This window comes from Rhinoderma darwinii, chromosome 2 (genome assembly GCF_050947455.1).
Source record: "Rhinoderma darwinii isolate aRhiDar2 chromosome 2, aRhiDar2.hap1, whole genome shotgun sequence".
Classification (NCBI taxonomy): Eukaryota; Metazoa; Chordata; class Amphibia; order Anura; family Rhinodermatidae; genus Rhinoderma; species Rhinoderma darwinii.
This window is the reverse complement of record NC_134688.1, coordinates 200,743,376-200,760,122: the sequence shown is the minus strand read 5'-3', so window position 1 is coordinate 200,760,122 and position 16,747 is coordinate 200,743,376. Positions and strand designations below refer to the sequence as shown.

The 16,747-nt window shown below is 42.1% G+C and overlaps 1 protein-coding gene across 8 annotated transcripts in view; it reads left to right on the top strand.

Moving 5' to 3' along the window:
• Nucleotides 1-16,747, top strand: part of DMD (dystrophin) — a 2,416,993-nt gene that overhangs the window by 2,260,841 nt on the left and 139,405 nt on the right. For all 8 annotated transcript variants that reach the window (XM_075852742.1, XM_075852740.1, XM_075852736.1 and 5 more), the window contains one exon: nt 13,494-13,555. In XM_075852742.1, the coding sequence (XP_075708857.1) occupies nt 13,494-13,555 (62 nt within the window). The remainder of the gene's footprint in view (nt 1-13,493; nt 13,556-16,747) is intronic.

Below are 16,747 nucleotides of genomic sequence, written 5' to 3'. Positions count from 1 at the left end.
TTCTTGGAGAGAAGTGGCTTCTTTGCTGCCCTTCTAGACACCAGGCCAGCCTCCAAAAGCCTTCACCTCACAGTGCGTGTAGATGCACTGGCACCTGCCTGCTGCCCTTCCTGAGCAAGCTCTGTACTGGTGTTGAACCAATCTCATAGCTGAATCCTCTTGAGGAGACGGTCCTGGCTGTAGCTGGACTTTCTTGGGCACCCTGAATCCTTCACAGCAATTGAACCTTTCTCCTTGAAGTTCTTGATGATCTGATAAATGGTTGATTTTGGGGCAATCTTACAAGCAGCAATGTCCTTGCCTGTAAAGCCCTTTTTGATGCAAAGCAATGATGACTGCACGTGTTTCCTTGGAGGTAACTGGTTAACAGAAGAAGACTATGATTTCAAGCCCTATCTCTCTCTTCTAATTCAATCAGTATGACAGTGATATCTGCTACCTTGTCCTCGCTAACATCTTCTTCTGCGCTTACGAGAAGATCCCTGCAACGATGTTAGCAGGTTGTTTTGTGGTAGGGCTGAAATGCAGTGGAAATGGGCTTCTTGTGATTAAGTTTATTTTCATGGCAAGGAATAACTTTGCATTTAACCCCTTCCCGTCGTAAACCATTCATTTTAATTTTTTTCTCCCCACCTTCCAAAAGCCATAACTTCTTCATTTTTGAGTCAATAGTCTTATGAGGGCTTGATTTTTGTGGGACGAGTTGTAGTTTTTCGTAGCACCGTTTATTGTGCCATATAATGTACTAGGAAATGGGCCAAAAATTATTTGCAGGGTAGGAAATGAAAAAAAAACAGCGATTGCTCCCCTGTTTTTTGCGCTTCGTTTATACGGAATTCCCCGTGCAATTAAAACGGCATGTTAACTTTATTCTGTAGGTCAATACAATTAAGGCGATACCAAATATATATGTTTTACTACTTTTACAAGGGAAAAACTAGGAGTAAAAAATGTATTTTGTGTCGCCAACTTCAGAGAGCCATAACTTTTTATTTTTATTTTATTTTTCCATCGATTTTAGGTTCTGTGGTTTCCGTTTGCCTCTTTTGTGCACCAAACCCATAGTTTTGCCGGAAGCAATAGCATAGTCTTCCGGCAATACGACGTGTTCGGTGCACAACGGACACAAACGGAAACAGCGGGCACCGGCTCCGTCACCATTGAAATCAATGGTGATGGAGACGGTTTCCGTCAGTGTCCGATTGTGTCTCTTCAGGGTCCTGTTCTGACGGAAACCTCCGACGGAACGGCAGAGCGGAACCCCAACGCAGATGTGAACAGAGCCTAAGCGGTATAGGGGCTAATTTTTTTTTGCGGGATATGCTGTAGTTTTTAATGCTACCGTTTTGGGCTACATGCAAGGTTTTGATCACTTTTTTTTTTTTTGTGTGGGAGATTAGATGACCAAAAAATAGCGATTCTGGCGTTTACTTTTATTTTTTTGTACATAAAAAAAAAACAAAAGAAAAAAACTTTTTTTTTACTAGTTTTTTACTTTTTTTATTAGTCCCCTAGGGGACTTCAACCAGCGACCGTTGGATCGCTTGCACTATATACTTCAATACTAATGTATTGCAGTATATTGTCTTTCTGACAGGCTTCTATTGAGCCCCGCCAGAGGCAGGGCTTAATAGGAGCATAAACATGGCAGACCTGGGGGCCTTCATTAGGCCCCCGGGCTGCCATAGCAACCATCACCACGCCGCGGTTGAATTGCGGGGGGAGCGATGAGCTGCTAGAGGGGGTCGCCCCCTCTTTCTAACTATTTAAATGCCGCTGCATTTAAACAAATGGGATCGTGCTCGAGCGTGATCCCGCTCGTTACTGTGAAGTGTCGGCTCTAAGATACAGCCGACACCCGCGTTGTATGGAGCGGGCTCACTCCGTGAGCCCGCTCCATACTTACCCTACCCGGCTATTATGCAGCCATATGTCGCAAAGGGGTTAATTTCAATTCACCTAGTCGCTCTTCATAACAATCTAGAGTTAATGCAAATTACCACTATAAAAACTGAAGCAGCAAACTTTGTGAAAACCAAAATTTATGTCCGTCAACTTTTATCCAGGAATGTACATGTGACACAGTTTCAATAGGAACTCTGAGATTTGCATATAACACTTTTTTTCACTACATGGCATTCTTAGGCTTTGGTCTGACTAGTGTCATGACTTCCATTTATAAGGGATCTGTCACGGATTTGTTTTATGAAGGATCCGCTAGATTTTTTTTTTTTTACTTCTACTGGATCGCAGCAGACTACGCTATTCTGCCTGTTGGGGGCAATGGAAACCAGAGACAATGGAGCCGAAGCACCAGAAGTAAGGCCCCATGCACACGAACGTATTTTTTCCTTTCCGTAAATACTGGCGTAAATACGGGTCCTTGGTCACACGTATTCGACCCGTATTCCACTAGTATTTACGGACATGTTTTCGATGCAAAATTGCACTGCACTACTCGGCAGCCCTTCTCTCTATCAGTGCAGGATAGAGAGAAGGGACAGCCCTTTCCGTAGTAAAAGTAAAAGAAATTCATACTTACCCGGCCATTGTCTTGGTGACGCGTCCCTCTTTCGACATCCAGCCCGACCTCCCTGGATGACGCGGCAGTCCATGTGACCGCTGCAGCCTGTGATTGGCTGCAGCGGTCACATGGGCTGTAACGTCGTCCCAGGAGGCCGGACTGAAGGAAGAAGCAGGGAGTTCTCGGTAAGTAGGAACTTCTATTTTTTTTTTTTTTTTTTTACACGTTGATTTATATTGTGATCGGTAGTCACTGTCCCTGGTGCTGAAAGAGTTACTGCCGATCAGTTAACTCTTTCAGCACCCTGGACAGTGACTATCCACTGACGTCGCCTAGCAACACACCCGTAATTACGGGTGCACACACGTAGTCATCCGTAATTACGGGAGCCCCATAGACTTCTATGGGCCTGCCTGTGCCGTAATTACGGCCTAAAATAGGACATGTTCTATATTTTTCAACGGCCCGGGCACCTTCCCGTAAGTATACAGGGAGGTACCCATGGCCAATAGAAGTCTGTGGGCCCGTAATTACTGGCTTTTTTACGTTCGTGTGCATGGGGCCTAACACATTTTTTATATATTTGTTCAACAGCTGCAAGAAAATTGCATGAAAGTTTCATGCACATGATTAGAAAGTTCTTTAGTTCAGGGAGGTTTGTTATTTTTTTGTAAAAGGAATGGTTAAATTAAAGAGGCTCTGTCACCACATTATAAGTTCCCTATCTTGTACATGATGGGAATTAGAGAAAAGAAAATGCGGCACTCACCCGTTTGAAATTCTTCTTAACTTTATTGTCCTCTTGGCAAGGGTAAAAGCATTACAGGGAGGACAGCTAATTGTAGGTTACAGCCTGTTTCGCGCTGGAGATAGCGCTTCTTCTGCTGGGTCAGAAGAAGTGCTATCTCCAGTGCAAAACAGGCTGTAACCTACAACTAGCTGTCCTCCCTGTAATGCTTTTACCCTTGCCAAGATGACACAATAAAGTTAAGAAGAATTACAAACGGGTGAGTGCCGCATTTTCTTTTCTCTCATTCACATCATACTACAAGACCGTCTATTTTTATGCTGAGCACCGCCCGAAGTTTGCTTAAATGAGGAAACCCTGACTCCACTTGCTTCTATCTACCTGTTCCATGCTGTGAAGATTGAGAGTGGTGCCGACTTCCCCCTATTGTGCTACCTTGTACATGATGTGATCGGCGCTGTAATGTAGATAACAGCAGTGGTTTTTATTTTGGAAAAAGATAATTTTTGAGCAAGTTATGAGCAATTTTAGAATTATGCTAATTAGTTTCTTAATGACCAACTGGGCGTGTTTTTACTTTTGACCAAGTGGGTGTTGTACAGAGAAGTGTATGAGGCTGACCAATCAGTGTCCTACACTTCTCATTGTTCCAGCCCAGCATGATCCACAGCACAGTGATTTGTGTAGTGAAAGAAGCTGGGCTGGAACAATGAGTAGTGTATGACGCTGATTGGTCAGCGTCATACACTCCTCTGTACAATACCCACTTGGTCAAAAGTAAAACACGCCCGGTTGGTCATTAAGAAACAAATTAGCATAAAGCTAATATAGGTCATAACTTGCTCAAAAATGATCGTTTTTCAAAATAAAAACCACTGCTGTTATCTACATTACAGCGCCGATCACATCATGTACAAGATAGGGAATCTGGTGACAGAGCCTCTTTAACTAACATACACTTAAACGGGTTATATACATGAGTTAATTGTTAGTCAAGATGTCTAACTTTTTCCCAATTGACAAAAATAGGGAAGGTAGGTAGTAGGGCAGCACTTTAGAGGGGTGGTTTGTACAGGATTAGAAAAACTTTTTTTTTTTTTTTTTTCCCGAAAACCAGCCCACTAGCTGTCTAGTGTGTGTCTTATATTGCTGCTCAGCTGCATTATTTTAAATTGGTCTGTGCTGCAAAACCACATACATGCTGGAGACTGGTATAGCACTGTTTTTGGATGAAATCAGCCATGTTTTTTTCTAATCCTGTGCAATCCTTTATCCATTTAGAAAAAAATAGATAGTTGAAACAGACCATCTGTTAAGAGGCCCATACCTTTTTAGATAGCGGTCGTGTGAACGGTTAGTTGGCTGACCACTATTCTTCCCAACTGCACTAAATGTATGGTGGCTGAAGCTTACCATGTTAGTCTACATTCACACGAGCGTGACTGCTTTATGCGTGTAAAATACGTATGTAAATCTGGTCCATGTGCATTGCGTTATTGCATCTGTGCTTTGCGAGTGGCATGTGTTGTTCACGCACTCGCAATACACATCTATCTATTTTTTTTTTCAATGGAATTGATGCGCAAATCCCGCACAGCACACGGATGTGCATCCGTGTGCTGTGCGTGATTTTCATGCACCCATTGACTTCAATGGGCGACTAGGTGCGTGGAAAAGATGTTTCACTTCCAGCTGTAAATGCCTTAGTTGGAGCCAAAACATTGCCTTGTGTACAACGTACAGCCAAATGTACATGGACACCCTATTCCAAAATCATGAACGTTAATAAATGGAGTTGGGACCCCCTCTTGCGGCTAAAACAATCTCCACTCTGTTGGGAAGGCCTTCTAAAAGATTTTGTTGTGTCTGTGTGATTCAGCTAAAAGAGAATTTGTGAGGTCAGGCAATTCTGATGACGAGATGGTCTAGCTCAAAATCGGCGTTCTAATTCATCCCAAGTTTTACAGTAGGCATTGTGTATTTTGGTAGGTATTGTTCTCCTGGCATCTGCCAATCTCAGATTTATCTAACCTACCACCAGATAATGAAATGTAACGCATAACCCCAGAGAACCTGTTGCCACTGCTCCATAGTCCAGTGCTGGCAATCTTTACACTCCATTTGATGCTTGGCATTGTGCATGGCGATCTTAGGCTTTTGTGCAGCTGCTTGACCATGGAAACCCTTTTCATGATGCTCCTGATGCAAAGTTCTTCTGTTGACGTCATTTCTAGAGAAAGTTTAGGACACTAGCGAGTGATGCAACAGATAATATGCCATTTTTATCCGCCACATGCTTTACCACTCGGCGGTCCCACTTTGTGAGTTTGCGCGGCCTGCCGATTTGTGGCTGACTTGTTACGCCCAGACGCTTCCTAATACACCTATGTGGTTGGATGGCATTGGACGTCTTCACGTCTATCTTATATGGATATTTTTCCCAGTTGGCCTTTTGTTACGTCGTTTGCAAAAGAAAAAAAAAACGCAATAAAAACTGATATTTTGATAGTCGATAAAATGTTTCATTTGTTTGATTTTTTTTGTTTTTTTTGTTTTTCCTTTTTGTTATTTATCTGATTTTAGAAAAACAACTTTCAAATAGAGAGAATCCCACATTCATCACCCTCCTCTATTACGAAGAGCAGAGAATGGCTAAAGAGCATCTCTATATCTAGAGAACTGGGAACATCCATGCTTTACACAAACAGTCCATTGATTTTAATCAGATTTGTGTAATGCTTCATTTCCACTGTGGTGGCTCTGCAAACATATTGAATGCTTGCTGTCATGTTTCCTTGTCCCATGAGCAGATGAACATGTAATCAGCTCATCTTGGTTAGACCCGTCTAACAAAAAGGGATTGAACCAAAGTAGACAACCTAGTGTATTGCAAGTTTTACGTTTTATTATTAAATTAGATTTGTTTTTTGGGTGTCTGCTTCAAGGTGGTGGTTTATTGTCTAGATATGCTCAATGTTGACTCTTCTGTGCAGGCTGGTATAGGGACGGGCTATGTCCATAGAGAGCCACCTATATCCCCTCCCTTGAGATCAACTCCTAGGTTGAATTTTTGCTTAGGCCCCATGCACACGTCTGTAGATTGCATCCATCCGTAAATACGGATCCATAGTCATCCGAAAAAAAAATCTGCATATACGGAATGGTGTCCATAAATACGGTTTGTAGTGCGTCTGTTTGCGGATCTGCAAAAAAACAGGAAGGAATCTTGGGTAATCCCCTGGTCGCATAGCAACACTTCCGTAATTACAGACGGCTATGAATGCACATCCGTAATTACGGAAGCGCCCGTAGACTTCTTTGGGGAGCCAGTGTCGTAATTACGCACAAAAAAGGACATGTTCTATCATTTCTACGGCGCGGATACCCATCTGTAAAAATACGGATAGGTGTCCGTAGCCCATAGCAATTTATGGGTCCGTAATTACGGATGAAAATGACAGTTGTGTGCATGGGGCCTTAGAGTATATTAGAAAGTGTGGACTCTAGCATGAATGATCTTCTGCTATTTCAGACTCCGTTTACACTGCGTTTTGAGCATACGGTTCACTTTTTCCCCTTCGGAAAAATGCTGTATGTGATGTCTGCAACTATTTGTTGTACCTGCTATCCTTGGCATTGGTGAAAATCATATTGAATTGACCACGTTCACACTTGGCATTTTTGTGCATTTTGTGTCAATGTACTGAGTTATAAAAAACAAACATGGATTTTACTGTGTGGTTGGGGGTCTAGCCCTGTGCCACAATTTATCACAAAGTATGAACTTTGCCTCAGATTGCTATTTGAAATGGTGATCATGTATTTGTCTACAGCCTGCGATAGATGAGGTAGATACTGAGCCATGTGCCTAATGCTCCATGGGTTGGGGGTTACCACAGCACATATCTAATATAACGATCATGATTTCAATATACAACTACAATGGTATAGTAATATTACTTTTGAAGTAAAGTAGAAGACTGACTCTTATTGAAATGACATTTCATTTCATGCACTACCTACTCGTGGCCTTTTAATGCACCTTCTACAAGTGCTTTATAGTAAATGGATTTGGAAAAAAAGATTAATATTCAATTGACTATAAAATGTGATGTTTTTAATTCTGTTTTCCCCATTAGATGGAGTGATGTAGGAGAAGTGTATAGTTTAACCCTATACTTTATCTGGCTTGAACCATCTTTACCTTTTGTGAATTGTGAATTCTAAGTCCGCAGTGGAATTCTCCAGCGGCCGTTTTTACATTTGTTTCAATACATTTTTAGGCAAGTTAGTTAAGACATTGAGGGAAACTCTGCTGCGGACCATAGGCTGCGGTGCAGAATTTTCCCTCTGCAGCATGCTCATGACGTTGCGGAGAAGAAGCGGAATTTCACTGCGGATTTCAGCCTTTGCAATGCAAAAACTGAAATTTGTGGCAAGTCCGCTGTCTTTTCTGCAACCTCTGAATTACCTGTCAAATATGCAAATGTTGGTGCAGATTCGTTGCGTAATTGCCCCAAATCTGCACCAACATTTGCAGCGGAAAAACTCTGCCTCGTGTGAACATGCCCTAATAGTTCTGTCATGGTTTTAGTAGTGAATTAAATTTTATATTTCTAGCCATCAAAAAGGCATTCTATGTCATATAAAAAAAAAGTTCAATCTCCTATTGGACCCTTTCCTTCAAATGTATTAATTTGCTCTTATTTTTATTTTTTTCCCTGTCTGAAAAATACCAATTGGTATAAAAGATGTACTTTACATTACAGGTCCTTCTCCATGAATTAGAATATCATCAAAAAGTAAATTTATTTCAGTAATTCAATTCAAAAAGTGAAACGCATATATTATATAGATTCATTACACACAGAGTGATCTATTTCCAGCATTTTTTTTATTTTAATGTTGATGACTGTGGTAACAGTTAATGAAAACCCAAAATTTAGTCTCTCAGAAAATTAGAATATTAAATAAGCCCGTTTTCAAAAATGATTTTTGAAACCAAAATGTTGGCCTACTGAAAAGTATGTACAGTATATGCACAAATTACCTAGTTGGGGCTCCTTTAGCATGAGTTAATGCATCAATGTGGCATGGCACTGCTGAGGTGTTATGGAAGCCCAGGTTGCTTTGATAGTGGCCTTCAGCTCGTCTGCATTGTTGGGTCTGGTGTCTCTCATCTTCCTCTTGACAATACCCCATAGATTCTCTATGGGGTTTAGGTCAGGCGAGTTTGCTGGCCAATCAAGCACAGTGATACTGTAGTTCTTAAACCAGGTATTGGTACTTTTGGCAGCGTGGGCAGGTGCCAAGTCCTGCTGGAAAATGAAATCTGCATCTACCATAAAGCTTGTCAGCAGAGAGAAGCATGCATTTCCTGGTGCACAGCTGCGTTGATTCTGGACTTGATATAACAAAGTGGACCAACACCAGCAGATGACATGGCTCCCCAAACCATCACTGACTGTGGAAACTTCACACTGGACTGCAAGCCATTTGGATTGATGCCTCTCCACTCTTCCTCCAGACTCTGGGACCTTGATTTCCAAATGAAATGCAAAATTTACTTTCATCTGAAAACAGGACTTTGGACCACTAAGCAACAGACCAGTCCTTTTTCTCCTAAGCCCAGGGAAGACTCTTCTGACGTTGTCTCTGGGTCATGAGAGGCTTGACACAAGGAATGCGACAGTTGTATCCCATGTCCTGGATATGTCTGTGTGTGGTGGCTCTTGAAGCACTGACTCCAGCCGCAGTCCACTCCTTGTGAATCTCCCCCAGATTCTTGAATGGCCTTTTCTTTACAATCCTTTCGAGGCTGCGGTTATCCCTGTTGCTTGTGCACCTTTTTCTACCACACTCTTTCCTTCGTCTCAACCTTCCATTAATATGCTTGGATACAGCACTCTGTGGACAGCCAGTTTCTTTAGCAATGTCCTTTTGTGGCTTACCCTCCTTGTGGAGGGTGTCAATGACCGTCTTCTGGACAACTGTCAAGTCAGCAGTCCTCCCCATGATTGTGTAGCCTACTGAATCAGACTGTTGGACCAATTAAAGGCTTAGGAAACCTTTGCAGTTGTGTTGATTAGCTGATTAGAGTGTGACACCACGGGTCTACAGTCTTCAACTTTTACACAATATCCTAATTTTCTGAGACTAAATTTTGGGTTTTCATTAACTGTTCGTTATAATCATCAACATTAAAAGAAAAATGCTGGAAATAGATCACTCTGTGTGTAATGAATCTATATAATGAGTTTCACTTTTTAAATTGAATTACTGGAATAAATTATGTTTTTGATGATATTCTAATACATTGAGAAGGTCCTGTATAAAATAACAATGAGGAAGCTTTATCAATAACTGTGCACCAGTCTTTCCCCCAGTCAGGGCACACACTCTTTTAAAGAATTTGCTGTTGTCTCAAAGGGGTACTCCCATCACAGAAAGTAATGGCATATGGCTGGGATATTCTATCACTTTCTCAGCAGTGGGGTCTGACTGTCTGAACCCCGAACCAAACTGAAGAGTGAAGGGACCGCAGCGCACGGAGAGTTTTTCCTTGCACAGTGGTTTCTGCCACTGATATGCCATAATTTCTGTAATGGGAATATCAATTTAGGATGCCTGTACAGGTGGCAGTCGCATGTCCCACGTGCCTAACCAGAACTGCATTTCACCTATACAAGCCGCGTGGCCAAAAATCCCACTACAATACCGGGTACCCTTAAAGAGTGTTGCACTTTTCATCAAACTTTTGATATGTCATAGCGACATATCAGATGTTTAGATTGGTGAGGTCCAGGTACTGAGACCTTCACGGTCACTGAAACAAAGGTGCAGAAACGCTCAGCTGAGCACCCTGCATCTCCGGCTGTGATCAGGGGGGGGCGTCGGGGGTCCCGAGAGCGGCGGTCTGTGAGAGAAGAGGGACAGACAGAGACGCACCTTAACTGCAGTGCAGCTGGTCTTCATGATGGCGCCTGTTATCTCCCTGCAAACAGCTGCTCTGCGACTCTGACCTGCGTCTGCGCAGTACAGAGCCAGAGCGCAAAAGAAATGGAATGGCTCCCGTTCGTTGACTCCTATGCACTGTAGCTGCCGTATTCCATCTCTGTATGTGTCGTTAATCGACACATACAGAGATGAAAAAAAAATGGCAGCCCCCATAGAGAAGTAAGAGAGAGAAAAAAATAAAAAGTACAACACAAAAACACAAATAAAATTTATTTTAATGATATACTAAAAGCAATATTATATAAAAAAAAAAAATTTTTGCGACAGCTTGCCTTTAAATAAAACTCCTGTATATTAAAGGGGTTTTCCACTACCGAACAACTGATGACCTATTCACTGGCTATATGTGGATCCCGAACCCCGCACCGATCAGCTGCCTCCGGTCACAGAATAACGGCCGAGCGGCAGTACTGCAGCTCTGAGCAGAGCTGAAGCACGGCCGCTATGCAATGTATGGAGCCAACTGCCTCGGACCCGCACTGATTATATACTGATGACCTGTCCGGTGGATAGGTCAGCAGTTGTCCGGTAGTGGAAAACCCCTTTAAATCAGGGAATTGCACCAACTTGTGGACTTTTGTGTTAATAATTACATGTCCATTCACAGAAGGGGAACCGATGTCCAGAGGTAAACCGCTGCATAGAACCTATAACCAAGTCTATGTAAATGCCAGGACAGCAATACATCAGTGGTGATCTATTGCTAATGGCCTTGTCAGTAATTATGAGAACCCTATTAATTGTCTTCTGCTGTGATGTGACCCCCCCCCCAGCAGCTGATGTGATGGTGTTCCTATAGAAGTACAGTTATGAGGTGACGCGTTTTACACTGGTGTGGCATTTCATGATCGCACAGGCTGACTGTCTTTTGTGTACATAAGCCACTTTTGTTGTAACATGTCACGGGTTTGTATTTACACATTTTTTTCAGAATGTTTTAGATTTGAACACAAAATCGTAAGCTGCGATTTCTTAATGTTATCTCGCTATCTGATAGTAAAATTGCAGGGGAGCGGGAAGTTATAATTCCCTGCCTTTGCCCTGTGGATTTATCAGCAGAAAACAAGCTGCAAACCGACACTTTAATCTTGTAGAAATCGAACAGATGTGCAAGTGAACATAGATTTGAGCAGTTGAAGTAAAATGTGTCTTTGAAACCTCATTCAACAAATGCTAAATCTTTCATTACAAAAGAAACTTTCTCAATCCCTTACAAAGTTTTATGTTATCTTTAATGTGTCCTTTAAAAAAGCTGCTCGGAGTTGCTATATATCATGCCTATTGTACTTCTCCACACATTGAGCAATTTTTCAAAGGTAATAACCATTCTAAAACCTTAGCGCACCACAGCCTTGCTCTTCGTGATAAACGTATATACTTAGGGCCAGAAAACAACCCATCAATGTAATTGGCTCAAACCGAGAGACAAAATAAACGATTAAGTTGTAATAAAACTTCAGCTTGGCTGCTATGGAAAATCAATGCATTATCTAGTGGTGTCATCAAAATCATAATGATCGTATATTTATGCTATGGCAACCATTACTTAATGTCACGTTTCACTATTGATTCATATACAAGGTTCTTGTGAGCGAAACGTCAGTGTATGGGTTATTAGTCGCCTATTTCTTGGGTTTTCTAATTTATAAGGTTTTTTTTAAAAAGAATTTAAGGACTGGGTTGTATTATTGAATCATAATGTGGGCCCATACTGTATATCTGTATGCCTCGATATTGTGGCCATATTACGGAAGTGTTCTCCTTTAGTGTTGCCCCTAGGGGGAGAATGTGGTACTGTTGGGTGTGGTTACTAAATCTGTTATACGGTTTGTTATGGCCATAGATGTAATGAGATCATGGCGTATAAATACCACAGCCTAATAGAACATGCAGGTACTGAAATGCCCATATCCGGACTCCTCTAAAGGACTTTTATTTGTAGACCTCTGGCTTTGTGGGAGAAGTGGCCAAAGGTAGAGAAGCCCTTTAGTGTAAACCTTCTTTTGATCATCCTTTTACATTGTAAATCTACAGTTACTTTTACTTATACTGATCTTCTTCAACTTTTATTTTCTCTACATTGAATGCTTCATTCATAATACCACAGGTTTCTTAATGTACTCCTATCGCCCAGTAACCACCGATTACTTCACGGTCTGTAAAGAACACGTTTTCCTCTACTTCATTCCTGGAGATGAAGTGGTTACATCAGGATTTTGCAAATTCTGGTTGTCAAGTTGCTTAAATGGCTGCAAATTTGTTATTGGCATCTACATTTTTAAGTTGTTTTCTATAGATGTCCTAAATACTTGCTTTCAAAATATATAAGGCGACTGGCAAGCTCAAACTGCCATCTAAAGTCTATAGCGATTCCTCCATCCTTTGTTTACACCGGCAAATATATTGTCTGATATAGAAGTGTCTGTTAGCACAGTCCTGAAGTTCAGTCAGCATTTTGATCCGTGCATTTGGCATTGCTGCATGCATAGAGCCTGCACAGCAGCACACACTGTCCATGGGTCCATAATATGAACCTGTAGGTACTAAGTGATGCCTCTGTGAGACACCATATTCCCCTCTTGAAGCCCTCTGTAATATGGCATGCATTTTTTGTGGTTTCTCTTAGAGAAAATCTATGTGCCTCCATATGGAATCGAAGACTGTTACAGTATGGACGACCGCAGATGTGGGCACGGTTAGTCAGTTCACACAGTTTGTTTTTTTTACGCGGAAACCGTTAGAAAACGCGCCAAAAAACGGACGAAAATGCCTCCCATTGATTTCAATGGGTGCCGGAGGCTTTTTTCACGCGAGCGGAAAAAACGTCTCACGGGAAAAAGTGACATGCCCTATCTTTGGCTGTTTACGTCTCTGACCTCCCATTGACATCAATGGGAGGCAGAGAGAGCATTTTTCACAGCATTTTTGCCCGCGGCGCTCAATGGCCGCGGATGAAAAACGCCGCGAGAGACGCAGCAAACGGCGTGCAGGCAGATCAAAATCTGCCTCAAAATTCCAGATGGAATTTTGAGGCACTGTTTTCTGCCTGCAAAAAAACTCTGTGTGAACAGGGCCTTACAGATGTTATAGGCTTCAGGCCTAATATGTAACTATACATATATTTTTTATATTCAGTTTCTACTTATTAATGAACTGTTCAGGGCAACTGGGTAACATTTTTTTTTTTCCACTCTTTTCTTGCAGTCATGATACGCAAACAACCTGCTGGGATCATCCCAAAATGACAGAGCTCTACCTGTCTTTAGGTAAGGAAAAATAAAAATCTGTATACCCGCCAGTGATTGTCAATGGCAATATATTTAGGATATCTGATTGTAATGTTTCTTTATTAAGTTAGTTTATATTTTTGGTTTAGGGCCTGTTTACATCACCGTTGGCCTTCCGTTGAGGGGTTCTGTCGGGTTAACCCCTCAACGGAAAGGCAAACGGAGACCTCCGTTTCCCTCCCCATTGAACTCAGTGGTGACGGAAACCTAGCTAATGGTTCCCGTCTGTCACAGTTGTGAGAGGGTTCCGTTGTTTCGGCCTGAATCAACAGCAAAGTAGACTTCTCTTTCTATCTCTGTGCTGAGAAAAAATAAGTTACTACCTAGAACCGGTCAACAAGATTTTTTTTATTTTAGTTTTGAATAGATTGGTTATTCCTGTTTTATGTCAGAGTGCTCAATAATGTATTTCAATGCTATGTAAATGTTTGAGTGTTTTTTTTGTTTTTTTTATTTAAATAAAAATGTGTATTAGGCCTCATGCACATGGCCGTGCCAGCAATCCTGGTCCGTAATTACGGACACGGCCGGCTGCTGGCGCCATTTAACAGCCATCCATGCTTTCTGCCCGGCCCGCAAATATATGGGAAAGTGTATGTGGTCAATAGAAATTAATGGGTACGGAAGTGTATGAGGCCTTAGTGTGTGTTAATAAACTTTTTGTACATTTTTTTTTATTAAAAATGATTTTTACTTTTTAAGTTACAGCTGCTCTGTATTCTCTATACAGAGCAGCTGTATCTAGTGCTTTTCAGTAAATCTGTCAGTCCCGCGGACCTGACTGGTTCAGTGACAGTGGGTCCTGTGTGTCTGACACGCAGGATCCATCTGTAATCTTTTACACTGTACACACTGTAGTCTATTTATCTAAGCTCACTTTAAGTGAGTTATACAGGATTAGAATAACATGGCTGCTTTCTTCCAGAAGCATTGCCATACCTGTCCATGGCTTGTCTTGTATCACAGCTCAGTTGCAATACCGCACAGAACCTTTAGACAGGTGTTGCACTGTTTTTAGAAGAAAGAAGCCATGTTACTCTAATCCTGTATACCTCCTTTAGAGGGTTCTTACTACCACTATGCTAAATTGTTCCGCGGTCAGACCTCCACAAATCCCTAGCATAGCCTTGTTGCAGTGAATGGCGTTGTTGCAGTTTCTACACAATACCAGGAATCACTCTAAACCCCTTCAGTTTAGGGATCGGTGAGGGTCCTAAAGTTTTGGACCACCATATAATCATTCCGATCGCCTATATGTTGAACACCAATAAGTGAGGGGGATTAATCCATGAATAACCAATGCATGTATTCATTTGTTGCTCAGAGCATGAGGTATTTGTGTAAGGCTGGATTCACACATAATGCTTTGCTACATTTTTGTGCTTTTTTTCTCCTGTTTTTAATGGCTTTCATGCAATTTTTAGTGCAGTCAGATATAGTGCAGGCTATACTGAAATATAAAATGCACTACGTACAATTGGGTTTTTGTTGCCCTTCCTTGGTTAGTGGCGTTTTTTTCAAAACGCAGCATGCTTTGGGTGTGGCATTTTTTCTGCCGTTTTTCCCCATAGGCTTCTCTATAGGCTTTAAAGATCGCAGGAAAAAGCATGTAAAAAAAATAACCATAAATAATAAACGCCATAACAAACACTGTTATGTTTTGCAAAATGCTGGCATTTTTTCATGCATTTAACCTATTGGCAACATCCGACATACTATTACGTCGAATGTACATTATCACAATATAGTGTTGGCCCAGAAGCTGAGCCTGCATCATACGCAGCTGGGGCCTGCTATTTCCAACTGCTGACACCCAACTGCAGTTTAAACCCTCAGATGCTGTGGTCAATAGCAACTGTGCAATTGCAGCGGTTACAGTCTTGCAACCGTCGCAACGAAATTGCGGGTTTCTGACTGGTTATCGCGGCAGCCGGACGCCTTTTAGAGGCCTCCATGTATGCATTCTGTGATCTATTATTAAGACCTGCTAGAGGCAAAGCCTAAGGGCGGATTTACACGAACGTGATATACGTCCGTGCAACGCGCGTTCTTTTCACACGCCTCGCACAGACCTATATTAGTCTATGGGGCCGTGCAGACAGTCCGTGATTTTTACACATCGGGTGTGCTCTGCGTAAAACTCACTACATGTCCTATATTTCTGCTTTTCTCGCACATCACACACCCCTTGAAATCAATGGGTGCGTGAAAATCACGCGCTGCACATGGGAGCACTTCCGTGAGACACACGTGATTCGCGCAACAGCAGGAAAAGGTATGATTGAAAACAGAAAAGCACCACGTGCTTTTCTGTTTACAAACATACAGAGTGTCATAATGATGGCGGCTGCGCGAAAATCACGCAGCCGTGCATCATATGGTGATGACACACGGAGCTGTTAAGTGTCTTTTGCGCGTGCAAAACGCACACGCTCGTGTAAATCCGCCCTAAGGGTATGTTCACACGCTTAACAAAAAAAACTTCTGAAAATACGGAGCTGTATTCAGAGAAAACGGCCACTGATTTGCAGTCGTTTTTGAAGCTGAAAATGAGGCTTCTTTTAGGCTATAGTCACACAGTTTTTTGCAGGTGGATTTTCTGCCTCAAAATTCTGTTTGGAAGTTTGAGGCAGATTTTTCCTCTCCCTGTACGCCGATTTTCGCTGCATTTTTCGCCCGCAGCCATTGAGCACTGCGGGCATAAAACGCAGTGAAATACACTGCCTCCCATTGAAGTCAATGGGAGGTCAGAGGTGTAAACGCCCATAGATAGGGCATGTCCCTTCTTTCTCCTGCGAGGCGGTTTTACCGCTCGCGAGAGAAACCCGCCTCACATTGAAATCAATGGGAGGCATTTTAGGGCCGTTTTTGACGAGTTTTTCGGCGCAGTTTCCACGTCAAAAAACTCGTAAAAACTCTGTTTGAACATAGCCTTATTTGGCGCTTCTTTTCAGGCTTCTTTTGGGGCGTTTTTCATAGTGTTCAATGGAAAATCCGCTCCAAAAAACGAAGGCTGCAATACTAATTTCCGCTATATGTGTTTCGACGGTTCACAGTGAGCAAATACAAATGAAGGGGAAGCAGCGCTCATATGAGTGTTGCACCCCCTTCGAAGCAGCTGTCTCGGGTGTCGGACCCAATCCCATCAGCTATTGATGGTCTATCTTGAGG